General features: G+C 36.9%; 2 protein-coding genes and 1 pseudogene across 2 annotated transcripts in view; 2 read left to right on the forward strand and 1 right to left on the reverse strand.

Annotated features, from left to right (window-relative positions):
- COX15 (cytochrome c oxidase assembly homolog COX15) overlaps positions 1-27,998 on the forward strand; it is a 103,806-nt gene that overhangs the window by 57,350 nt on the left and 18,458 nt on the right. The window contains exon 3 of the mRNA XM_004467142.4: positions 27,060-27,967. Coding sequence (XP_004467199.2) covers positions 27,878-27,967 — 90 coding nt within the window. The 5' untranslated portion in view covers positions 27,060-27,877. The remainder of the gene's footprint in view (positions 1-27,059; positions 27,968-27,998) is intronic.
- Positions 930-27,702, reverse strand: CUTC (cutC copper transporter). The gene is made up of 9 exons (XM_004467140.4): positions 27,503-27,702; positions 25,108-25,179; positions 21,759-21,818; positions 17,198-17,407; positions 16,157-16,192; positions 13,510-13,643; positions 10,522-10,549; positions 6,905-7,010; positions 930-6,098 (listed from the first exon to the last, which is right to left on the reverse strand). Exons 1-9 carry the CDS (start codon positions 27,561-27,563, stop codon positions 5,984-5,986), a joined length of 822 nt encoding a protein of 273 aa, XP_004467197.1. The 5' UTR covers positions 27,564-27,702; the 3' UTR covers positions 930-5,983.
- Positions 969-9,569, forward strand: LOC131278702 (cdc42 effector protein 3-like; annotated as a pseudogene).

The raw sequence follows: 27,998 nt of genomic DNA on the forward strand, positions 1-27,998 counted from the left end.
CTGGAAACTGAACCAGGACTTCCTCTGTGGGAAGCATGCACTCAACCATTTGAGCCACATCTGCTCCCATAATTAATTCTTTTATATTGACTTTGTGTCCAGTAACCTTGTGCAACTCACTGTTTTTCAGATTTTCTACATACATAATCATGATGTCTGCAAATAATGACTTCTTTTCCAATCCTTTAATTTTTAATGTTGACTTATTATACACGCTAAGACCACCAGTAAAATGATGAATAGAATTAGTGGTAATGGACATCTTTGTCTCATTCCTAATTTTCAGGAGAAAAGTGTTTATTACTTCATCATTAAAAGTGATGTTTGGTACAATCAGATAATATAACTTTAAATGATAATCTGTACCAGAAAGTGATTATCATGCTGTTGTTTTGGGGGAAGAATTTAAGATAATACACAGAGTTCTAGAAATGACATAAATACCCCAAAGACACAGCTATTTTAAGCTATTATTTAACAGAAATCTTTTAAGATGTATAATCATTGTGTAGTATCAATTAGAAGCTAAAGTTAATTTAAAAACTTTAAGTTCCCTCCCAAATTTGCTCACAATGGCAGCCACAGCAGTGGGAGAGAGCAGTGCCCCGAGGGCAAGCCTGAAGACCTGGTCACCCGCAGAGGGTGCTCTCACAGGAGTGAGCCGATAAAGCTGTGGGGAAGTACTGCACCTGCTGATCTGGCTAGATCTGTTCTCAGCCAGCTAGGATGGTGACTGCTGGTCTCTCCATGCTGTGGAGATAGGAGCCAGATAGGCTCTCCTGGAAGCCAGACTTGGCTGTAACTTCAGGAGCGTCTTCTAGATGCCATCCCGTTTTAGAACCACTGCTTAAGCTACTTGAGAAAAATGATGTAAGAGTTCATATCAAAAAGAATGTTTCAGAACCGTGTAACAGTGAGGAAAATATTCCTTTTTCTTTTTTGCAAAATAGACCAACTTAAATTCTAAAATGCCAGCCAAGACCCCAATTTACCAGAAAGCTGCCAATATCAAGAAAGGAAAGAAATTTAAGCTGAGGGACATTTTGTCAACCAATATTAGTTCTCCCCTTGGAGTCTTCTGCCACACCATTCACATCAGGAAGGAGGGTCAGCATGATGTTTTGGGGGATATTTCCTTTCTCAAGGGAATTAGGAGCTTTTACCTGGAAACCAGAAGAAAGTATGCCTGGGCCAGTTCCCTGGGCATAATGAGTTCTTCTGAGCCAACAGCACCTTCGGTATTCAGAGATGCCCTCCCCAGTGCTCACAAACGCCATCTCCCCACCACTGGAGGGTACCAAGCATTTATGTTGCCCTTATTGTCACCAGTGACATTTAATTCCCAATAAGAGTCCTTTGGGCCAGCAAAGCTGCCGAGGCTTAGCTGTGAGCCCGTCATGGAGGAAAAAGCTTAGGAGAAAATCAGTCTGTTGGAGAATCAGACAGTCCATCAGGGAGACACCTTGTGGGGCTCAAGCGATTCCACAACTCAGTCCAGCCAGGGGAGGGACAGCCATCCCTCCATCTTTCTAAACAGAACCCCAACTGGCCAGTCAAGGACATGATGGACCATCCTGTCCCATGCGGGCTCATCAAGGAAAAGACTTAAGTCAGAGGAGTTCCTCTCTGATCTTATGGGTTCCCTCTGATGTAGCCTACTTTAGGTGATGGGAAGATAAATCTAAAACCTGGCAGAAAAACATGGTCATGAAAGACGTGGCCACGGAACCTCACCTGGAAATCCTAAGGGAAAGGCCCCACAAGAAGGCTGCTCGAAGAACCCCACAAGAATCCTCCATTTGGAACAAGATTTATTAGGGTCAAGGAAAAATCCCAGATACTCTCAAGGGGCCTTATCATTGCTACCCACTGGGGGGAGTGCAGGGAGGAGGGGGGGAGACGATGACGACACTGACAGGTGGCATAATCAATCAAAACAGCAAACAGCTGAGACCCCTCGGCTGAATGTTAACAAGGGGAGGAATAATTAATGGTTTAAAAAGTAACCACACAAGCTAAATCTCTCTCTGCCTGGAGCAGCCCACAACTACATCTGGAGACCTGTAATCTGTTATTTTCTCCCCTTTCTATTCTCTTGTTTCCTTAATAAACTATTGGCCTAACTAAACTGGCATGTTCTTAAATGCTTTTGTGTAACGAGGCCAACAAACTAGAGGAATCCGGCTACACCTCCTCTCCCTGAAGCTCGTTCCGGGGCCCTCGCTTTTGGATGAGGTATCATGGATAAAAATAAGTAACAGGACATCAACCCTTTTCCTCTGGGGTAAAAAGTACATAACCACAGTCAAAGAGAAGGGCTTCACTGGCTGTATTTGCAACTGTGTGATGGGTTTTCTAATATAATGTTCCTACAAGGTACTTTTTTGGCAGGCATTGCTGGTGTTTAGCGCCAATTTTTGTTTGGAGATGCCTCAGAATCTGACCTGGCCAGGATTGACACTAGATATGAAGGACTGCTTAAGTCAATGTTAAGGAATTTTACAAGACTCCAACATTTTCCAAGTAAGAGGAAGTAAAAATTATTTAATATCTAAGTGTTTTTTCTAGACATTCTATATTATATTGTTTGGGCTCCCCATAGCAAATTCTCCAGTCAGTGTGAAAACTATTTTGTTTTCACATTTGAGCAACTTTATGGTTTGGGGGATTTTCTTGTAGCTCTTATATATCCCTCTATATTAATTCTATATTGCAAACTTTTGACTGTCAGCTAAGAGGTAAGACACAAGCAAAGTTTTACTGTAAGTTATTTTTAAAGTTAAAATACATTTTTATGTGCCTTTGGCTTTTTATTGCAGAATCTATATTTTATAGATATTACATCAAATGTTGTTGTTTAACTTTGTTTCCACCGGGGTCTGTTCCACTGTAAGCTATGTTTATATGTGTTTAGCAATGTGTATTCATACTTAGCTTTTTTCCCCTTCATCTGTTATCATACTTTTAACAGAAGCCAACAATGGGTTATAAGCATAAAGCTGCAAGTTACTCATGATGCTTCTGCAGAGACTATGGGCTACACCATATAAGGTATTTGGAAATATGGGTATTTTAGTACAGAACATACTTGTATTCCATAGGCACTTCACACAATACAATAAAGAGTAAATATTAAAAATACACACAATGATTGACTGTCTGCCTTTCTTTAAGGTATTATATGAAGGATACACAAAAGTTAAAGATGAAACATGATTGCTATTATTATTCATTTGTCTCTATTTATAAATTGTAAGATGGTTAGAACACAAAGTTTTAAAGCTGGAGAGATTTTACAAATGGGGAAACAGAATTCCAGAAAGGCTATAACTTATGAGTCAGGATGCTGATAGGATACAGACAGTATACTTAAACAGGGTAATATGAGAAGAGTTTAATAAAAGATACCTACAGACACGTACACACGCACATACATGATTTAAGAAAACCAACAAGGAATAAATAGAGCAGTATCCCAAAGCTAATAACAGCCTGAAGCAATTATCACCTTCCAGCCCCAAAGACAAGAAAAGCATGGGATCAATAAAAAAATAAAAAAAAAAAAGAAAAGCATGGGTTATCAGAATCCATGGAGAGGAACTGATAGGAACTATGTGCTATAATGGGACATTACTAACACATAACAACACGGCAGGGAGGTAACCTCCCACCTTCCCATCTCTTGCTGTTACCTTCCACTGACCAAGCCCAACCAGGAGATGATAACAAGGAAGCTGTGGATGCACTCTATACAGTTCCACTTCCTGGGGCATAGAGCAGAGCAAGGGGTAGGATGGATTTTGAGGGGCAAACAGAACATATCCAACATAATAACCAAATTCAGTGATAGAGTCAGGACCAGAACCAAAGTTCTGGCTCCCAATTCAGTGCTCTTTTACTACTAAGTAATCAATACAATGGATATATGTGGTAGGTGTTTTGAGAGATATATAAAAATATGAAGAATGCTTATATTGTTGAGGAGAAACTTACACACATGGAATAATCAGTACATATTTTTAAACAGGACTAAAGTGTAAAAGGTTTCATAACTGCTATTGGAATGCTAAATTAATTCAGGGGAAAATAAAATCAAGAGTAGGGTCTGCCTTATGCTTTTTTTATATTCACATAATAGAGGGTACAAGGAAGGTTCTGGCTTCAATACTAATGCAAGTCTTCTTTGGAAGGGTTTTTAAACTATTAAAGACTGATATTAGAAAGCTAACCTAAGAGAAAAGAAATAAAATTTAATGAAAACTTACTAGGTAAGTTTTCTTGTATCATTTCACCAAAACCTATGATGTAGTTACTATTCCTGATTTACAAATGAGGGAATTAAAGTTTAAGAAATTAAGTTAACCTTCTCAAGGTTAAATTGAGAGCCAGGATATGATCCCAGGTATATCTCATTTGCCCCGGAGCATTGCTCTCTGTACCATATCCACTTATCAGAAAATATACTAGTTTAGGAGCCTAGTGTTCAAGTCTTATAAAGAACTTTAATTTGTTAAAGTTTGAACAATCCACATCACTTCTCAAATCCCTAGCTAATTTGTTTAAATAAAATAGTGTGATAATATGGTCTGCTCTTAATTATCTCTGGAAGATCTCTCAGTGAAGTCCAAGCATGGGGGAGAGTTAAGTCAAAATACTAAATAGGATTTTGTGTGTGTGTACATGACGCTTTCATATCTGTACCTGGATTACAAAGCCAATAATGAAAACTGATTTTTGAAGTATTTATTATCTTCAGTAATAGTATGAATAAGGAAGGAAAGAAATCACTGAGGTTATTGCTGGTTTTAAAATAGTTTGCCTCTCATTTTCATATATTCTTAGCTTATATTCTACTTCGAAATTATACCTGAAAAAGTGAAGAAACTAGAATTTAAAGGTGAAGGGACACATTTAAATAAAGGCAAGGCTTTTGGTACATACATTCATTATTAAGAAATCTGTACATACTATTCCTTTAAGTTTAATTAACTAGATTCCTGACCAAGAGCAAGTTCTTTATATTGTGCTTCAGTTACTTTTCTAAAATAGAAACAGCAGTTCTAGTACTAGTGTGTTGTTAGTATAAAATGGGATTGTAAATATGACTGTGACAGATAAAGCCAGGGATGAACTTTACCATTTGGGACCTACTCAAAGGAAAAGCACCTTCCATTTTTAGAATCTATCCTCCTAACTACCACCTCAGTTAAAAGGAGGAAATGGCAACTTTGATAACCTCCCTAATTGCCCTAGTTCTCACTATAGCTTTGTAAACTGTCAGATAGACTTTATGGTTAATCCATTTCTCTCTCTTGGAACAGAGGCAGAAGTAACTTGATGAACTCAGGAGATCACTTCTGCTATTATAAGTCTGGGAAATTTTATGCCCTGCTTCCCAAGTCTGGGGATTTTTATGCTGTACTATTTTACTCTGTACCCATAGCACCTTGCCCAGGGCCAAATAGCCAATGAGTGAATATATAAAAAAGAGAAAATAAGGAAAAAAAAAAAATAATGAAAAAAATCTTCCCTTTCATATTTGGCTACAGACTGTATTTAGGGTAAGATTAACAGACTACACCATAATAAAATGGAAAATCTTATTTTACAAATCATAAAGCAAAATACTGCTCTCTAATTGACCCTGAAGCCACACTCTGAAATTCATACTTCGTAGTTGAATTTTCCAGGTCATCAATTAATTCTACTGTCAACAGACTATGCCTCTGTGGAAGAAGCACAGACCAGATTCAACCACGATGATGGAGAAAGCTGGCAAGAACAAGCAAAAGAAGTGACTATAGCTCTGTTTCAAGTTCTTTTTCTTCTTTGGTAATGTGCTCTATGGCCATGTGAGACTTAAAACAAAGACTGTAACTGTACTGTTGTGGCCAGAGAAGAAGGTTAAAGTTGTGTCACAGGAAATTGGAGACTATACTTCTACCTTCATCCTGCGATATCCATGTTTCTCAGAGAGTTCTGGCTAAACGAGGATATTCTGTGCAATAGCATTCAAAGTCCTTACTTTGGTCACATCTGTTACCTTTAGAGAATATTCTGAGTTAGAAAGTGAGGCTCCCATAGCAACACAGGAATTTCTGCAATAGAAATAATAAAGGAACAGATAAATATATAAGTTGTTAGGAAAGGCTTTCACTAAATGAACCCTTCTACTAGCACTTCAACATATAGGCTAGATTACAGCTCAAGAACAAGAGTAAATCAAGGACCTTGGACTACCATATCCTGTAATTTTCATTAGTTACTTGAAACGTCTAGTAGCCAAATCTACCAGACAATATACTTGATTTTATATCTGGAAATATAAGTTCTAAATCTCTTGCTTCTTATATCTAATTTTTCTGACCTATAAATAAAAATAATCAACTGCCAACTATTAGACTATAGGGGTCCTGTCAAATATAACAAAAAATATGTAGGAGTTTCAATTTGTTAATGGTGATATAATTTCAAAGGGACTGAAAATAGAGAGCAAAGTGAGGGTTGATTAAATATTAAAGGGAGGAGGAATAAAGATGATTTTATTACTCTCCCATCATTGCACCATAATTAATTTTTTCTAAAGGGAAGTACAGGCAAATAGGCAGTCATGCAAATCTGATTCATTTGAACTTCAGCTGCTGAATTAAGGTTTATTGTTAATGGTGTTATGTTCTGCGATGCTCAAAGGACATAAAGGTTTAATTATATTCAGAGCAGCATGCTTATTTAAGGTAGGACAAGAACTATTTTAGAAATGTTTTTCAACTGCAAAAATGACTGCAACAATTAGGTACTAATCACATTCCATTCACTAATCATGCCTCAATTAAGGTTATCCTATTTGGGAAAGTAAAGATTAATCTCACCCCTTTTTGTGTGAGTCAAAGAATAAATTTTTTACCGAAACTTCATTCCTGAGTCTCTGGCAGACCGAGCAGAACAATGGAATTCTGTAGCTCCTGAACCCTCAAGGATCCTTTGCAGATTTCTGTCTGTTATACCACCCCCTGTTGGAAAGAGTAAGAAATATATTAAATAGAATAGAACTATGCATAAAATTGAAATAATAATGTTTCCTTGTTCCACCTGGACCCCATACTGAAATTTCTCATTAATTTAAGAATTACTTTCTCCCTACTAACCCAGAATGAGATTAGAAAACAATGACGTAAAACAAATTAAAGATTCTGGAGAGCTGTTAATATTACAGAACCTATATGACAGAAATGTACATGTCTATTGGTTTATGTAACAATGCTATTATATATTACTGACTTTAAATCTAAAACGATTACTCTGTGGCAAGAGTTCAATGGTCTAAAGAAAATCATTGTCTCATCCCTGCTCTCCCCTCAATGGAGCAAAATCAAATTAAAACAAAAGGTAAGAAAGAAGCTACAAAAGCAGTGTCAAAGAAATGTGAAAGGGAAGATTGCCAACATTCTTTGTCCTAGAACCTGAAGAATGCACTACATCTTTGAAAATGCAAATAATGCAAAGCATCATATTGTTTATTTGTTACAATATCATACCAGGTTTTTGATTGATTTCACAGAAGAATCTGATTCTACTTTATCAAAATTGCACAACTTTATGATGACTCATTTGTTTTGAGGAACAATCTCTCAGACATTTAGAAATAAAGTTGATACCAGTAGATCATACATATGAAATTCCTTTATTCATCTTTATATTCCTCTCACTTAATATATAGAACATATTTGATAAATATTTTTGAATGATTATTTACTTTATCTTATGCTATTTAAAAGTTGCTGAAATAACTTGTCTTTATGAACTCTTTCAGACTCATTAGTTGGTACAGTAATATCAATGAGCCCTAAAAAGCAGAAAGAACATCAATTGTGAAGTCAGATATAGATTGTCCTGGCTCTACTACTGCAGCTCTTCACAGCTGTGTAATAATAGATAAATTACTTATAGCCACACAGCCTCAATTTTTTTCACCAATAAAACAGGGATAATACTGCTTACCTCACAGCTTTTGCAAAGATTAAAATAAGAGAGGTAAATGTTATTTCCGTCTAACAAATAAAATATCTGGCCACTGAACACATGCAGTTACCAATAACTTTAGTTCATAGGTAATACATTTTCTAAACACAGACTAATACAGTTTTAGAGTTAAAACAACCCCAAAGAACAACTCAATATCATCTCTTTATAGAGGAGCAAACTGGAGGCTAAAAATGCTGTAAGCTTCATTATGAAAGCCCCTAGGAAGGCAACTACTATGTGCTAGTCATCTTTATATTTCCCAATGATAAGCTCTCAATAGGCATTCAGGTTGACTTGTCTAGGAATTTTTACTTTCTGGTACTTACATATCTGAAGTTGTAATAATTTGTTTACAGGTCTATTTTGTGAACTCAAGTAGTTCTGAATTTTCAAATCTAGCACATAACCTGGCATACAATGAACATATACCTGGTAAGATTTATTAAATAAATAACCTATTTTTTTTTAATATAATACCCTCTCATGTAATACTGTAATCCTCTTGAGGAAGTAGTTTGTTGTGTAACTGTATCCCAAGTAATGCCTTGCACTTAGCAGAAAAGTTAATAATTATATACTAAGCAAAGTTATTTTTAATATTAACTGTCTAAGTCTGCATTTAGTTGTCAATGTGAAAGAAAAAATTACATTTGGTCTTAAATAGAAATGTATCAGATTCAGTAAGTTTCTTTAACATTCCCTAATTAATCTATAAGGTGCCTCAATTGGACAGATGGTATGTGTTTCCTATTCGCTCACATTTCAGGGACTTGCTACAGGTCAAAGCCTTCCTAAACTTCTAACAATATCCCTCTACTTGACCTCTTTTTAAAAACTGCCATTTATCTGGCCATCACCACAGAGGCCCTAAGGAGAGTCTTGGCATGACTGGTAGTGAGAGGACCAGAAATTGTATGCCTTCTGATGTGATGTAATATAAAGTATACAGAATCACCCATTAAGTATGCTTATCAAAAATATTTAACCAGAATATAACCAAACATTATGATTCCTATTTCATAGGAAATACAGAAGCTAAAAGAACAGGCCCAACAGTATCAAAAAACAATCTGATGAATGCAGAAAGGAGACATTCTACAGGACAAGTGGCCCAGACTTTTAACATCTTTTTTTAAAAAAGCAAGAAAAACAAAAGGAAATCTCTATTAAAAGTTATTGCGAAATATAACAACTAAATGCAGTGCTTGTTCACTGATTGAATCCTGATTTGAACACACAAGAAACAAAAAAACATGCTGGAAATAATTAGAGAAACATCAATATGGGCTGAATATTAAATTGTATTAGGAAATTAGCATTTATTTTGACAGGTGTAATAAAGGTATTATGGTTAGACAGAAACAGTCTCTTTTTGGGTAAGAAATGTCATGATGCATTTAATTTAACTTCAAAATACCTTAGGAAACAAAAAATGAAGCAAATATACCAAAATGTTACATCTAGGAAATGGGTATATGAGTGTTCATTATTCTATTTTTAACTTTTTTATATGTTTGAGAAACTTAATAAAAAAAGGAAAAAATTAAGATTGCCTTTTGTGTTTGTCTCACTGATTCTGGGTTGCCTTATCTAATTCTTTAAAAACTACTCCAGGGAGTGGATATAGCTCAGGGATTGAGCATCTGCTTCCCATGTACAATGTCCCAGGTACAATCCCTGGTACCTCCCTAAAAAAAAAAAAAAAAAACAGACAAACAAAAAAGCCTACTCTATCTATTCATTTCTAATGAGCCATTATGTACCTAACCGACCTTATGGTTAACATCAGGAGCATGTAACATAATTATTCTGGCTACAAGGAAGAAATTTGGTAATCAGAGATTTTCAGGAATTAAGAGAATATTATTAACATATTTATCCAGGAATGTACACTGAACGCTCTCTTGCACCTTGCTAACAACTAGGACATGTCGTTCTAACACAGTGTAGCAGTCATAAAACCCTGGTGTGCCTCACCAGAGACCAACGTCCACTCAAAAAATTCTTTACCAAGGGATAGCAAACATGGAGAAACCTCAATTCCAATATACTTCTTTTTTTTTTTTTTTTTTTTAAAGATTTATTTTTATTTATTTAATTCCCCTCCCCTCCCCCGGTTGTCTGTTTTCTGTGTCTTTTTGCTGCGTCTTGTTTCTTTGTCCGCTTTGTTGTCGTCAGCGGCACGGGAAGTGTGGGCGGCACCATTCCTGGGCAGGCTGCTCCCTCCTTCGCGCTGGGCGGCTCTCCTTATGGGTGCACTCCTTGCGCGTGGGGCTCCCCTACTCTTCTCTGAACTAATCTGTTAGAATGTTCTCTTTGTAAAACGCCTTTTAGTGAAGTTTTTCATTCCAGCCCAGATCTCCCAATCTCAAATATTTTAATCAAATTATATATTGTCTCCGAATAACGCATACCAATACTTTCTCCTACATTTTCCTATTTGCTTTTCCTTACTACAGTTCAGTATTACAGCTAGTGAATGGATATATAAATAAATACCTGGCATTACTATAATCCTGCCATTTGCCTGAAAAAAAGAAAAAAAAACAAGTAAATTTTAATATCCTTCTCTTAAATGGGATAAGGCAGCAAGAAAAGAAACACAAGTCAAGTAGATTACATTTTTAAAATGACTACTAGTCCTATTTTCAATAGATCTTCTCTATTTCTTTGGAATCTTGTCCAGCATAGTAACTCTTCCTATCCAGAAAGGTTATTTTACTGTATTGCTTTAAAAACTTAAACTGTTATGAACATAAAGAATACAAGAATCCCAACATAAATACCAAATAATCACATCACCTTAGGAAAAGCCATTACTGAAAAATGACACTAATGCTCAGCAATGGGACAGAGGTAGCTAAACAAGGATTCAGCTGAAAAGAAAGAGCATAAGCAGAATTCTAAATAAACAGATTACTGAAAAATATTCAAACCCTGCATCTTTATCTAGATCAACATACCAATTAAATAAAGTCATAGGTCCATTTATTTAATCTGGTTTTAAATAATAAACTGGATTATATGAAGTGACTGAGTTTCTGATAACTGTGGAAGATAAATATTGAAATTTTCTTACTTTTACTCAAATTTTGATCACATTTCTTAAATAAAGTTTTGATAGTATACTCAGTATCACTGAAAGTCAAAAGGAAATGATCCTATTACAATGCATACTTAGAGGAACTATTAGGATGCAAGTAGGCAACAATGACAGAATAAAAATTAACATTATGTCAAGCTTACTAATTTGCAGAATAAGATGACTCAAGTTAAACATAACTTAAATTTTTTCATATGTGTACCCCTCAGACAAGATTTTAATATTGGACTAGCCAATCTTGCCACCCATCACAATTCCAATTCTGATCAAACTATTTATTGAGTATCTCTTAGGTATTGGGCATTGTTGTAAGTATAGGGAATACTGTGGTGAATAAAACAAAGTTCTTACTTTCATGGGAGCTTACACATTCATGGAAGACAAACAGACAAGTATATTTATATAATCAAATATCAATTAGCAATATGTACTATGAATTAAAAAGGGAATGAAACAGTGAGTGAAAGAGGGGAAAAGGGTATTTCAGATAATTTAATAGTTGTTAACAAACATGGACAAATACTTTTTAAGAGATGAATTCTATCAGTATTTCATTTTGTTTGGTCTTCCATAAAAGTATTTAGAACTATATGCTTAGCTAAAGCTTTTAAAGAGTTCTAACAACAAAGCACTTCCCTTAGTAGTGCTCAGACATTGTGCTACTATTTGAAGTATTCCCCCACAACTATTCTAAGAAGGAGGTACTGTTAATATTCAAACTTTGTAGATGAGGAAACTGAGGTTAGGATGGTTAGATAATTTGCCCCAGGTCACTGGAAAAGCCAGGATTTAAACACAAACCTGTCTAATTCCCAAGCCTAAGCTTTTCACCAATATATTATACTGGTAAGCAATTACTTCAAGAAGTTAGCATATGAGAATATTTAACCCAGATCTTTCAACCAAACACTGATTAACCTAGGAAACACACATGCATACAACACACAGATATTTTCAAATGCAATATATGTCTATGGCAATTATATCCACCCTCTATTTTATAGGGAGTAGCCTTTTTAAAATGGAAACCTGATTCATCAACTCTTCTATTTTAAAACCTTTAGGCATTCTTCCCGCACCAAGGATAAAATACAAACTCCTTAACATGGTTTTCAAGGCTCTGGATATTATTCTTCTCTTCATATGCATATACTATTTCTTCTGCATGTAACATTCCTCATCCCCTTCCCCCCCCACCTGTACATGGTTAACACCTAATCGTTCTTCAATGAGGAAGACATTGTAGTTTGGATGCCTTTGCTTTTTGAAAGCTTTCTCTAACTGTTGACAGCACCCTCTACCCAAAATCTGGGGTTAAGTCCTCTCCAATATGCTCCCACAGCACCTTTTCATAGCACACTATTAAAATTGCCTGCTTACTTCTCTACTGTGCACTAGATCATACACAGACTCCCCTCTTGGTCACACTGTAAAATCAGTAAGACCCAAACTAGCAAAGTTAAATCAGATTCTTAGGCAAAATTTCTGAATAATATTTTCATGGCTATAGAAAAGTAAAAATAAATTTATTTTCAGATATTTAAAATAATTTTCATAATCAGGTATCTACACAGGAATACTAATATTATTTGTAATAGCAATGATCATAATATTAGAAACTAACATGTATTAAGATATACTATGCCAACCACTAAGCTTTTATGTCTATCTCTACCAATACTCACAGCAACTGTATAAAGGAGATAATAAATTTCACATGAGGAAACAGGCTTAAAGGTTAGTAATCTGCTCAACGTCATAGAGCACAGAACATCATCTGAGTCTCAAACCCAGAACACTCATCTCAAAGTCCATACTATAGATCACTAACTTAGAATGCCCCTGGACTATTGTCAGAAAAACATGGACATACTACAATTACAAAGTCATTCTTTGACTGCTCTATTAATGATACTAACTTATCAGGGGAAATCATACAAGAGAAAAATATATTTCCCTCTATCCTGACAGACAGGAAGAGATGAAAGGAGAATAAGACAATTTTGAGTTTGTAATGTATCTCCAAATGATAGTTATTGCATAAATTTTATATAGGATCACTTGAGTGTACGTAGGCTATCGGTGGAAAGATGTGGGTGAAAACTATGCTTTGCTAGATGGCAGAGAAAAGGTAAAATGTGCCATGTTTATCCAAGTTGTATCAGATCCTGAGGCACTGTTTATAATTTGATCTTAAGAGACTTAGTTATTGAAAAATAGTTGTGAAAAAAACAAGAATTATCTAAAAATATTTCTGCCTGCTTGCCTTTTCTTACAGAGTAACCAGGAAGTTAATAATATCTAGTTTCACGCCTTGATGAAAAACAGAATTGTCAGGAGTAACCAAAAGAGTCTTTGAAAGAAAGGAAAGAAATTGTGTGTACCTGATCTATGAGTCGCTTTATTAGGGGTAGCCCTTCTAGTGCTGAACTGTCACATCCACTGGTCAATACTCGTTCAAATCCCAAGGTTAAGAGTGACTCTAGAGCTGCCATTGGATCATGAACCATGTCAAAGGCTGAAATAAATAAAACTGATTGGAATTCTGAACAAATATCCTTTAACGCAGTGTTCTCCAAAATGTAGTACACATACAGTGCTGTGCTAGACCTGGCTTGTACTGGCTTGCAACAGCCGTTAAATAATCAGTAATTTGGGGAAACAGATGTGGCTCAACCAATTGTGCTCCTATCTACCATATAGGAGGTCCAGGGTTCAATGCCCAGGGCCTCCTGGTGAGACACGCTGGCTCACATGGAGCGCTGACCTGTGCGGAGTACTGCCCCACACAGGAATGCTGCCCCACACAGGAATGCTGCCCCATGCAGGAGTGCTGGCCCACGCAGCAAGATGATGCAACAAAAAGAGACATAGAGGAGAAAGAATAAGAGACGCAGCAGATCAGGGAGCTGAGGTGGCATAAGAGAATAACTGCCTCTCTCCTACTCTGGAAGATCCCAGGATCAGTTCCCAGAACGGCCTAATGAGAATATAAGAGACACAGAAGAGCACACAATGAATGGACAGAGAGCAGACAGAGGTGGGGGGTGGGGGATAATAAATAAATAAATAATCTTAAAAAAAAAAATCAGGAATTTTGCAATCCAGATTAACGGTAGCTTAAAATCAGTTAAGGTGGGAATATTTACACCAAGAAATCAGCAAATGGTACAGATCAGAGCTCTTCTTCCACAAGAGCTGGTTTACCAGCACACCACTGTCCTACATATCCTTGGTGGCATACATGATCATTTTAGATGGTACAGATTGACTTAAGTGTAGAAAAGCGAAATTTTCCCAATTTTCAGAATTATAAAAAACTGTAAATGTGATATGCAAATAATTCAAATTTGAGAAATTCTGCTCTATGGCTTCAGGCAAATGGACTAAGTAGTATGAAACATTACACTCACCAGTTCTAGAAGAGGTCTTGTTTCACATTCTCTTTATTGACTAATATTTTATATTAATCCATTTACTCTATATACTTGAGGCTCATAGTAGAAGTAGAGTTGTTTACAATAGACGTTATGAAGTTTCAATTCCCTCCAACTGCTAAGGGACTCCTCAAAACCATAAGAGAGAAAAGTGGCACTAGGAAGCTCAAAGCAGAAAAACAACTACTGCTTTGGTTCTCTGCATTGCCACATGGCATGGACATTCTAATATATGGTGGTAGATGCTAGTGGTCCTCTGAGATAGACCCCTTCCTTTCATCCTTTAGTGTATGCAGGCAGCTAAATCTACTGCCAGTGATTTTCCTTCTTTGGTGGCAGCATTTTCTCACCAGTCATTCTACTATCACAATCTCTCATCTAATACATGAGAGGGAAAAAATGGGGGCATCCAGGACAATGAAAAGTTTCCACAAAATTTGGAAACATGGAAAGAAAAGGAAAAGTACAGAAATTTGAAGTCACTTTCTTAGTTTAAGAACAGAAGCATATACTCAATATGGCTGGTTTACTCTTTGAATAATTTAGTATGTGAAATTTTGCCTAGGAATGGAGGCTTAAGGTACTGACTTTTAAGCAATCTAACACCTTTTAGTTATTGGTAATTTATGAGAAGCATGGTTAAATAATAAGTCAAAGAAAACTGTTTCCTGGTAGTATCTATCCATTCTATAAAGAAACAAGGATAACAAATGCTTTACCTCTAAATTTTATAAATGGATGCAAATCTTTGAATGCTTATTAAAAAGGTCAGAAAAACATTCAAAAACTTATTAGGCATATCATCAAGTGCAAAAAATTGAAGGTTTCCTCCTTTTCATGTACAATGGCAGTGTCCTTTGAAGGTAAAATTAACACTTGTTTCTCCATTTTACCAATGCTTAGCCTAAGTGTATGAGAATTTTAACTACCCGATTTGTAGATAGGAAGTTGGGTTTTTTTTCTAATGCAAAACTATCAGATACTTTCTAGAAATCATTCTGATGCAGACAAGCTATCAATAATGAAAATAAATTTTGTGCACTACAATGAAAATCTGCTTATTGCCTACCCAGTCTCTATTTCTTTGTTCCCTCTTCCTAATGGTATCTAATTCTTCTTCAGTTATCTAGCTCCTTCACCCCACAGAAAGCCTATATTCATTTGGGAAAGCTGACCTCAACCCTAACTCCAGGAATGGTCTTGTCTGGCTTAAACCTGTCAGCACATTCCATTCCACTGGCCACAGTGATTTATTCCTTTTGGGGTTGGTCACAACCTAAGGCAATCAATCTAATTAAAATGACCCTCAAGATTCTTGCTTAGAATACTATGGAAGACATGTGCATTTGCAGGCATGGTTACTCTCTCTATTATAAGCCCACCGTATCAACATCTATTTTTAACAACTTTTCAAAAACAAGTCTTCAAAATTTCTAGATTTATAAATCTCTAAATTTTTAACGTTTAGTCTCAAGATCAGTACAAAGAAACACTGTAAAACTATAGAATTGTGTTCCATTAAAGGGTTGTGGCATTTGGTGAAATTAGAAAACTGACACCATTCAATAGAACTTCTAAAATGGAAATGACTCACCTCGGTGGAAAGTGACTGGCAGAGGACGACAAATAGCTATAAAAAGAAAGTCGCATAACAACATGAATGAAGAGATCATCACTGATTATTATACACAAAATTCTCCATGTTAGGTAGGACTTTTTGGTTGCTTCTCTTTAGAAGTAAAGAGAGTGTACTAAAATAACAATAAAATGGCAGGCTTACAAACTCAAAAGTCGTATCTTTCCATGAATCTGATTTTCATATAAAAAACCAGTCAAGGGAAACATATATGGTTCAACCCCTTGGATGTCTGCCCACCACATGGGAGGTCCTGGGTTTGCGTCCCAGTGCTTCCTTAAAGAGGATGAGCAGATGATGTCTTCTGCTGCAAGGAGCTAGATTCCACTCCACCCACAGGGAGCAGATGTGGCTCAGGCTGTTGGGTACCCCCCTTTTATGTGGGAGGCCCCGGATTTGGTTCCCGGTGCCTCCTGGAGAAGGCAAGCAAACAATGAGCAGTGAGATGAGAGAAACATCTGGGGGAGTGGGGAATAAAAAAAGAAAAAAGAAAAGTAAATAAAATAAGTCTTAAAAAAAACAACAATCAAAAAACTGGTCATCTACTTCTTAAGAGGCACTAAATAAAAATTATATGATCTGGCAAGTATAAGGACAGCGTTAAATCTATTACTTTACCCTTTGAGAAATTTTCAAGAAATACTTTGTCCTAGTAATAAAAGCACTTTGGTTCTGTCCTCTTTACATCTCCTCATCCTCACCAACTGCAATTGCTTTTGAAGTTTTCAGTGCAGTGGTTAAAGGAATCAAGGTAGACCTCCCTAGACTCTACATGAACAGTAGTAATAGAACCTCATCTACAGAAGAGTTAGGAGGGCTATTCCTCACATACCCTCCACTCCAACATCTAAATCACTGCTGTTCAAAATGGTTATGCTACTGTTAAGTGCCTGCAGGTGTAAACGAAAAGTCTGTTTCATGAGCACATTTTCCTATATCCACTGTATAAATACAATCATAATTAGAGGGATTTTTTGGTCTCAGATACAAAATTCTTACCAACAAGGGACATGCACAGCTCTTTGTCAATGTGTCCATCTTCAGTCAATGCCCCAAATACCAAACCATCAGCACCATAAAGCTTGGCAAGACGAATGTCAGCCTTCATCACCTCAATTTCACGATCTGAGTATAAAAAATCACCTCCACGTGGTCGAATCATTACAAAAACTGGGATCTGGACACTCTGCTTCACTATTTGAAGGACACCTACACGAACAGAGAAAGGACAAATTAAAATTCAATTGTGTGCTCAAAGCTCAAGGAAATCAATAAAATATTATTGGTCTTTTAAATTTCTCCTTTATTATCATTTCCAGAAGAAAAGGAAGATCTGACTGAGAAAATCACAAGAAACATGGATCCAAAGGAAAGAAGGGCACTGAGAAGAAAAGTGGGTATATAGAAGAGGTTAAGTTACAGGAATGTCAAGGCCGAAAAAAAGCAAGTTAAAATAGAAGGTGGGAATGGATGTAGATCAAGTGGTTAAGCACCTGCTTCCCCATATGAGGTCCCAGGTTTGATCCTCAATACCTCCTAAAAACAAAACAAACAAGAAAACCAACTCTCATTAGGGAGCAGATGCAGCTCAGTAGTTGAGCACCTGCTTCCCATGTATAAGGTCCTTGGTTAATTCCTGGTACCTCCTAAAAAAAAACAAAGAAAACAGAAAGGAGACACATTAAAAAGGAGACCTTTAAAAGCACTTGTTAGTTGATGCAGTTTAAAATCCTTAAGACCCAGAACCCTTTGACATTTTAAAATGTAATAGCTACCAAACTCAATGTTCTGCCAGCAAATTCCTTTCCAATTTCTGACAGCTCTATTTAAAACCTGCTATAGAGATGGTTAAATAGTTTTAAAGTTTATGACCCTTAAATGGACAGTGAAATTTAGCAAAGACTTTTTTTAAAAAAAGAGATATGTAAAAGGGAACAAATTTCTACTTATTTGTGATTTTATTCATACATCCATGAATAAAAGGATCTAAATATGATACAAATTTGTAGCTAGCTCAGAAACCCTCAATAGTGTAAGATTTGTGGCAAGCACTATTAGTTGCTTATCCAGCACAAATTTCCTTCTTCTGTGGTAAAGAACCCCATTTTTATGTGGGGTAGCAATATGTCCAGTGCCAAGCAATCAGTCATGACTGGTGTTACAAAAAACAAATTGCATTCAAAATTACAAACATGTTTTAGTAATTTTAGAAAGACCAGGAAATGCCCTCCTTTAGTGAGAAGATTCCAAAGCACTGAAGCATAAATAAACCTTTTATATTAAATAATGCTATCATCAATTTCAGATTAGCGTATTTTAGGAGTCAAAAATTCTGGTTTTGGTCAAGACAGATAATCAGGAGCTGGATTTACCCTTCTGTATATAATAATCTAAAGACAGACAAAATATATGAAACAACAGCTTCTAAGATACTAAACATCAAGTAATGAAGGACAGTGAGCACTAAAAGATGGGAAACAAATTAAGTAAGCCCTCTCATTGACCCAGATTACTGCCTTAAGAGTCACCAGGCCAAGGCATCAGGAAGGGAAAACCCAGATAGAGCCCAGAGAATTCTCTGAGTTGAGGAGACATGGCTGAGAGTCAGGGAGACCAAAGTAGCTAGAGTTCACAGAAGAGAATACCAAGGAAAAGAGAAAGAATTCCGGAGATCTGCAGGGAGTCCCTCTCATATATTCACTGCAGGTACTGGTTAGTGCATGCATACTAGGAAACTACACAAAGTCAAGGAAAGAACCATGAAAAGGATTAGAAGTAACAGTGCCTGCTATTCACACAGGGTTGGGAAAACCTCAAGATTCATGAGGCATTGGATTGTGCCTCAGGACCACTCAGGAGTGGTTAGCTCTAGACCAGGGGTTCTTAACCTTTTTTGTTCCATGGACCCCTTTGCCAGTCAGGTGAAAACCACAGACCCCTTCTCAGAATATAGTAGCAGACAGTTTATGACACTCAACATCGGCATGTCTTTAAATTAAATTTTAGGATTATTCAAAATTACATTTTACAACTTCTCTATAATTTCAGTATCTGATAACCTAACATGGTTCAACATCTGTTCAAACAGTCATATTTGGCAAACATTTAAAAATTCAAGTTTTCCCAGGCATCATAAAACCATCTTTGCCGTCCTTACCAACCTTTTTGCAGGCAGTTATCCACTGTACTCAGAACACACTACATCTAAATGAAAATCATACCAAGTCCACACTATACTGTACATTATTTAATAAATATATCACACTTGCATCAACATATCCCCACAAGAATAATGGTGTTTTGTTTTGGTTTTTTTTTTGAATTTTCAATTCAAGTTCATGGAACCCCTGAAATCTTTCCATAGACCCTTTGAGGGTCTGTGGGCCCCAGGTTAAGAACCTCTGGTCTAGACTGCGCACTGTTCTAGAAGTGCCTAACAAATCTTAAAAACGAGACATGAATGGACCAAACTGTTTCCAAATAACCTAATTGCAACCCAGAATAAAATTCAAGAATATTTATAGGAATTCAAAAATATCCAGTACCAAATAATATACAATGCCTGGCATCCAAGAAAAAATTATCAGATGGAAATAAGATGTATCACAAAGTGATAAATCAATTGAGCAAAACTAACCCAGAGCTGATACAGATGTTAGAAATGGCAGACAAGGTAATTAAAACAGCTATTATAACTTTATTCCATATGTTAACAAAATTAAGGAGACACACAGAAGATATAAAAACAGACTCAAACTTCTAGACAGAAAACTACAATGTGTGAGATGAGAAAGACACTAGACTTGATTAAAAGCAGATTTAGACACTGCATAAGAAAAGATTAGTAAACTAGAAGACATAGCAACAGAAACTAAAATGAAACATGCAGAGAAAGGGGATTTTAAAAAGGAGCAGCTCATCGGTGAGTTTAGAAACAACTTTAAGCAACCTAATATAAGCATATTTGAAGTTTCTGAAGGAGGAAAGAGAAAACATATTGAGTGGTGAAAAATTTCCAAATTTGATGAAATATAGAAATGTACAGATCCCAGAAATGAAGAAAACTACACTCAGGCACTTCAAAATCAAATGTAAAAAAACAAGAATGAAAAAAGAGAAAATTTTTAAACTCAGCCAGAGAAAAGAGACAGACACATTATACAAAATAAAACAAAGATTTGGCTGATAGCAGATTTCTTGTCAAGCAAGAAGACAGTATCTTGAAAGTACTGAAAGAAAAAAACTGCCAACGTAGAATTCTACACCCAGAAAAAAGTTTTCAAAGAATGAAAAAAAGATGTTTTCAGATGTACAAAAGCTGAAAGAATGCATCATCAGCACATCTGCACTATAAAAAAATGTTAAAAGAAGTTCTTTAGGCAGAAGGAAAACAAAACCAGATAGAATTATAGATCTACATAAATGAACACCAGAAATGGTAACTATATGGGTAAATAAGATTTTCTTTTTATTTGAATCTCTTTAAAAGATAATTGACTTTAAACAAAAATAATAACAATTTCATATGGAACTTATAAGTATAAAGTATGACAACAATAACACAAAGACCAGGAGGGGAGAAATGAAGACAAAAGTCAATATGCCAGGAGCAGATGTGACTCAAGCAGTTGAGTACCTGCTTCCCACATGGGAGGTCCTGGGTTCATTCCCAGTGCCTCCTAAAAACAAAAAACAATAAGCAGGGAAGCAGATTTGGCCCAATGGATAGGGCGTCCGCCTACCACATGGGAGGTTCAACGTTCAAACCCAGGGCCTCCTGACCCATGTGATGAGCTGGCCCACGCGCAGTGCTGATGCTTGCAAGGAGTGCCATGCCATGCAGAGGTGTCTCCCGTGTAGGGAAGCCTCACGTGCAAGGAGTGTGTCCTGTAAGGAGAGCCACCCAGCACAAAAAAAGTGCAGCTTGCCCAGGAATGGTGCCACACACACAGAGAGCGGACTTGCGGCAAGGTGATGCAACAAAACGAGACACAGATTCCAGGTGCCGTTGACAACAACACAAGCGGACAGAGAAGAACACACAATGAATGGACACAGAGAGCAGACTACTGGGGGGCGGGGGAAGGGGAGAGAAATAAATTAAAAATAACTCTTAAAAAAAACAACAACAAGCAAACAAACAAACAAAAAACTACTCAGGGGAGCTGATATAGCTCAGTGTTTGAGAATCAGCTTCCCATATACAGGTCCAGGATTGAATTCCCAGTGCCAGTACCTCAAAAAAAAAAAAAAAGTAAATATGTCAAGGATGCCAGCAGAACAGAAAGATTAAAAAAAGTCTGGGTCCTTGATAATATGGCAGAGCAGCTAAACCAATGTTAACAATAACGATCTACCTCTCAACTTTTCAGTATGTGAAGGAAAAAACATCTATTTGATCAAGTTTTTAATAGACAGATTTTCTGTTTATTTACAACCATAAGCATTTCGAACTCATAAAGTTAACATCAGTAAAGTACTCAGATGAAACTGATTATCAATTGCCTCCAGACTCCATAGACTCTTATGAAAAAAAATGCTGCAAAAAATGGACACTTACCCATGCTGGGTGTGGTTCCTCCCTCCAATAAACCAGAACATAATTCAATCCGACCAGCACCTGTGATAAAGCATTGCTCAAAATTGTTAGTATAAAATGAGCTTTTATTAAACAGCAAATTGTTCATATTTTTTCTAAATAGAAAACAAATTCTTAAAAATTGTCTATAGAAATAAAATTATAAAACTAGATAAAATGGTATTAAGCCCAACTATTTTTTTTAAGGAGGACTGAACCCAGGACCTTGTATGTGGGAGGCAGGTGCTCAAACACTGAGCTATAACTGTGTCCCCAACTACTTTCTGAACATTTTATTACTGATAAAACTTAAGAGTAATTCATGTTAGGTCAAGCTATAGGTCTCTTAAAATTTTGTACTACAGGGTTGTCTCTCCACACACAGGGGATCAATTTAGAATAAAGGAAAAGTTTCTGGATTGACCATAGTAGAACTCTGACTCTTGATTGATAAGAAAATACACTATCGGTTCCAAGAGAGTCTTTATTATGCTAGGCTTTTTTCAAAAAAAGGCAAGTTACTTTTGCATAGCTTAAATCAAGTTAATTTCAAGAATAAGAGGGACTGAAAGCAAAATAACCATCAGACTACTCAGGTCATGTCAAAAGGTTTCAGGAACCAGCTTGAAGAGACTGACTGGCCAAAGATAAAACACTTGAGCATCAAGAATAATAATTACAATGGATCAAAATATATTTTTAAAAAGTCTAAATCTAGGTTTACTGTGATAAAATAATTCACTGGAGGACAGAGAACTCATTATTTAAAAAACTATTAAATAAGGGAAAAGGTGAAATCATATACCATGCTTTTCTTGTACAAACTGAACCTCATGGTAATCAAATAGTTGATGTGGAAATGTTTTCTATTGAGGTATTCTAGCCAATAACTGAAAACTAAATGTTAGATACTATATTTTCCATTACTGAAATATGACTGCTAAAATATATTACACGAAAAACTAACAGGAAATTTTACAAAGGATACATGAAGCTGACAATACCTGAATCCACTGATTAATCTTAGTATCACACACACAAAAAAAAAACACAGAAGAAAACAAGCCATTATGTCCTCCGGATGTGATACAATACCTATGTATTAGTCTTGCCAAAAATGCCTATCTGAATCTGATCAAGCCTCCAGGCCCAACTACAACATTAAAGGAAATATAAGGGTCTGAGGAACATATTGAATAACTCCAAAAGTATAAAATCAGCAAAATCGAGAATGTGCATACTTTAAAAGATGAATATCCCAGTTTCTTCTACAAATAAACTATAGGAAAAAGAGAGAAGTAATAACAGAAAGGAAAAAGAAGGAAAAAATAGATTAAAAGAAACTTAAGAAACATATTAAGCAAATGCAATGCTTATATTCTGATTCAAGAAACAACTGTAAAAAAAACAGTTATGAGCCAAAGAAATGTGAAAACTGACTGGATATTTCATATTAAGGAAATATTGTCATTTTTTAAAAGGTATGTTTGTGATATTATAGTTAGGTTAAAAAAAAAGTCCTTAACGTTTAGAAATAACATGCTGAAGTATTTAATGATGAAGCGATATAATGTTTGAGATGCGCTTCGAAATAATCTGGAGTTGGAAGAGGGTAAGTAGATCAGGGGTCAGCAAAGACCCACGGCTTGTTTTTATGTCCTGCAAGCTAAGAATGTTTCTGTATTTTTCAAGTAACAGCTTTACTGAGAAATAATTCACCTACCATACAATTCACCCAATTAAAGTGTATAATTCAATATTTTTAGTAAATTCAGAGTTATATAACCATGACCAAAATTAATTTTAGAACATTTTCATCAATCCATAAAGAAACCCAGTAATAGTCACTTCTCCCTGTGACCCTCAGCCCTAGGCAACCACTAATCTTTCTGTCTCCACAGATTTGCCTATTCTGGACAGTTCATATAAATGAAATCATACAATATGTGGTATTTTGTGACTGATTTCTTTTACTTAGTATAAAGCTTTCAAGGTTCACCCATGTTGTAGTATTCCTTTTTACTGCCAAATTAAGATTGGTTTTTGTATTTTCAAAGTTTAAAAAAAAAAAAAAGAAATTTGCAACAAAGACCAACGTGATCAACAAAACCAAAAACACATACTACCTGCACCTTTATAGAAAAAGTGTGCCAACCTCTGTTAGAGATGAAACTAGATTGGCCATGGATTGAAAATGGATGAAATTGAGTAATAGAATCATGGGGGTTCATTATACCATTCTCTCTACTTTTGTAGAGAATGTTTGAAATTTTCCATAATAAAAAGTTAAAAAATCTTGATTCTGAGATGAAGAAAATTTCTATGCTTCCTATTAAAGCGAGTTCAGAGTACTAAATAAATAAAACTTGAGGTTAAAAAAAGACAATGTTTTAAAAAATGTTTGAAAAAGTTACAAGTCCCAATGATGAAAACTAGCAACAAATCTCTGAAAGCATCTTTAAATAAATGGCTTGAAAAAATTAAATTTTTGTTAAGTTAAAAAAAAAAAGAGGGACACATATTTGGCTCAACAGATAAGAGCATCCACCTCCCACATGGGAGGTCCAGGGTTCAAACCCAGGGCCTCCTGATCCATGTGGTGAGCTGGCCCATGCATAGTGCTGATGCGTGCCAAGGAGTGCCATGCCACGCAGGGGTGTCCCCCACATAGGGGAGGCCCATGCACAAGGAGTGTGCCCCATAAGGAGAGCCACCCTGCGCAAAAAAAGTGCAGCCTGCCCGGCAGTGGCACCACACACACGGAGAGCTGACATGCAAGATGACACAACAGTAAGAGACAGATTCCCGGAGCTGCTGACAAGAATACAAGCGGACACAGAAGAACACACAGCAAATGGACAGAGAAAGCATACAACTGGGGGTAGGGGAAGGGGAGAGAAATAAATAAAAAACAAATCTTAAAAAATGAAGTTAATGATTAAAACCAAAATTTTGGATAGTCAACACAAAATGTGATCTGCTGGCGAGGTAAAATTGGATGATGATAATCTAGAAAGTTTTCTAGTTGTTCTTCTTTTCCGATTTTTTTGATGTACTGATTGAACCCGGGACCTTGTATGTGGAAAGCTGCCTCAACCACTAAGCCACATCAGCTTCCCTTAGTTGGTTTTTCTGTTTGTTTTGCTCGTTGTTTTTTTTTTTTCAGGAGTCACTTGTGGGAGGCAGGCACACAACTGTTTGAGCTACATCTGCTCCCTGATAGTTTTTGTTTTTTAAAGGGTTACTAGGATGCTTAGAGATCACAAGGACTCCCAATATCTGTTCAAAGGATTCATTTGCCAACTGTCACTCATTCTCTAATTTTTCTTACCTCCTCTTTCTGCATTCACAGCAGACTCCACTGAATCTACACACACTTCCATGAGAAACCCATTTGCAGTTCCTAAAACACATGGAGAACAATGCAAATTCATGAATGTATTACCCATTCAGATCAATTTACCGCAAATATTTTACATTATGCTCCTAATATCCAAATGTCCAATAATAGGGAAATAGGCACACTAGAGTCTATGAAACATCACATTAATTACTAAATTGATGTTACTGAACTATTAATATAAAATAGGTAGATTTTTTGTATAGGAAATGTTGAGGAAAATATAGAGTAGTGAGGATTAACTGAGATAATTCATGTAAAGTGCATAGCACCCATTTAAGTATCTAAAAAGTATTAGATATCATCAATAAACTACCTATTATTTATTTCATATGCTTACAGTTCCTCCCAATCTGTACCACTGCTCTTGCTACGTCATCTCCTCATCCCACAAAGTCCTTCCAGGAACATCTTTGAATGCTAAAATTTTCTCAAGCTCACTTCAATCACATTTCCATGATATTCCCTCTCTCCCAAAGAACTATCTTCCTCTCTTGAGCTCAAATAACAATTCATGAATTACATGTTTCTCTTTGCGACACTAATTATTCCTTTTTAAAACACTAATTACTTTCAACTTCTTACCATTATTTATGTAGATAGGTACCTGATCACTTCTACTTAACCTAAAATTCCTAAATTAGGTCCTTATGTAAGAAATCTTTATTATCACCCACAGCAAGCAGTGTCTAGTCATGCAAATGTTTTAAAATTTCATGTACTTACACTAAAAAGTGTGATGTAAACAGAACTTTGTTTCTCCCATAAGCTAAGCACACAATTTTTTAAGATTTGAAAAACTGAATGCATATTTCCCTGTAATGACACCTAAGAGGAGTATGGTAATCACTTACTGAAAATATTTACTGCTGGGTGGCGGGATTTGAAAGTACTTGTACTTCTTTATACTTTTCTATATTGCTTGAATTTTTCTACCGATTTTTTTTTGTATAATAAAAAGGCAATTCCAAATTTGAAAAACAAAAAATCCTATCATCTACTAGCATCAGACTGAAGTTGCTTCATTTATTTAAAAGAAAATAATCAGTCTCAAACTGTGAAAGAGTTAAGTGCTACTCTATGCTCTTTACACAACACTCCAAAACTCCATGGATTTCCTGATACCCACATCAGTTGTCCGGTCAATCTCACTGGACAATGCTGTACAGCTACCATTTATTTGCCTCACACCAAATAGGACCCTGGCCAAGAGCGGAAGGAGATGTTCACAAAAGACTGATAGAAGGCAAAGTAAGGCAGTTATCCTAAGAAACAAAGTCACTTTAGGCATCAAAGAAGACATTTGTTGGAGGCAGCAGTTCTCAAAGTGTGATAGTCCAGGTAACTGGGGAGGGATGGGGGGTGGTCCTCAGAGACCCTTTCAGAAAGTCTGTGAGGTGGAAACTTTGCTGTTTTCTCTCTCATTTTCACACAAGTGTAGAGTGCTATTTTCTGACTCTACAAAGTCAGAAGGCTGACATATCTGATTGGTTGCAGAAGCAGATGTAAGAATATGGGTGTCTGCCCATTAAGCCTGATACCAGACATTTGCAAAAATATAAAACAATGTCACTATTCTCACTATGTTTTTACTTGTTACTTGTTTATTTAAAAATATGTTAATATAACCTGGGAGTGTACTGAGAGTTATTTTCTAACAAATTAAGAAATATTATTTAAATTTCTCACATTTAATTTTTAATATGGTAAAAATTGATATAACCCACATAAATAAAAGCTCTTTCAAAGCCTCGATAATTTTTAGAAGGGTAAAAGGGGTCCTGAGATCAAAAAGTTTGAGAACTGCCAGTACGGAGGAAACAAAAGTTTACGAAGCAAGGAGGGATTTGCTAAATTCCCTGCCATCCTACTCTCTGTTGCAGCAGGAAGAACTCCGGGCTTGCAGAGGCCGCAACCCTGACACTTAGTAGCTGTGTGGCTTTGGGGGCAAGCCCCAAGCCCTGTAGCTGCTATACAGGTTACTGAGCAATCGCCACAGGTTAGGCACTGTGCTCAGAGCTTGACACTCAGTCATCACAAGCAGCGATGGGAAACTTTAGGCTGAGAGAAGCGAGCCGACTTGAACGAGGTCGCACGACAACACGTGGAGGCGCCGGGATTCGAACCTACAATGTCAGGTTCCAGCGCTGGGCCACTCTTGCTAAAAAGCCACTCCAGTTTCCTTGCGTTTAAAGCCGGAATGACAGAGGGGCGCAGGGAACAGTGAGGAACTGTGAGAAGCTGTGGAAACTACCCCGAGGTGAGTCCAGTGGCCGGTACCCAATCCAGCCCGCCCCAAATCCCTCTACCGCGCCACTTTCCGCACCAGCCTTCCCCGACGGTATCCGCGCGCGTTTCCGCTCGGTGGAGACCCCCTGCCTCTTCATGCTCGACGCGCTCTTCGCTCCTTGGTTTTCAGTTTCCACTCAGAGTCTGGGCTCTGACGCGCGCGAGAGCACAAGCGCGTCCTCAACGGCTAAGCAGCGCGCGACTGTGCGCGTCCCCGACTCCCAGGTCCCAGAAACCCCCGCGAAGGCGGAGTCAGCAGCGCAGACGCAGTGGCCGCCCCTCCCGCTCGCGGCTTCCTCAGAGGGGTGGGGCTTGCTTTGGGTGACCTGGAAGTACTACTCCTTGCCGTGGCGGAGAAACGGGACTGCCGAACCGTGTTGTGTGGAGGTGGACTTGGTGCTCTGTTCTCATAATGCAACGCTTGTTCTTTCCGTCCTTGAAAGTGTTAATGGGAAGCTCGTGTCTTCGGCTCCTGGTTCCTAGGGCGGCGCCTACAGCACAGGTACGGCACCGCAGCGCAACAAACTCAAGAG

Source organism: Dasypus novemcinctus, chromosome 6 (assembly GCF_030445035.2).
Source record: "Dasypus novemcinctus isolate mDasNov1 chromosome 6, mDasNov1.1.hap2, whole genome shotgun sequence".
Lineage (NCBI taxonomy): Eukaryota > Metazoa > Chordata > Mammalia > Cingulata > Dasypodidae > Dasypus > Dasypus novemcinctus.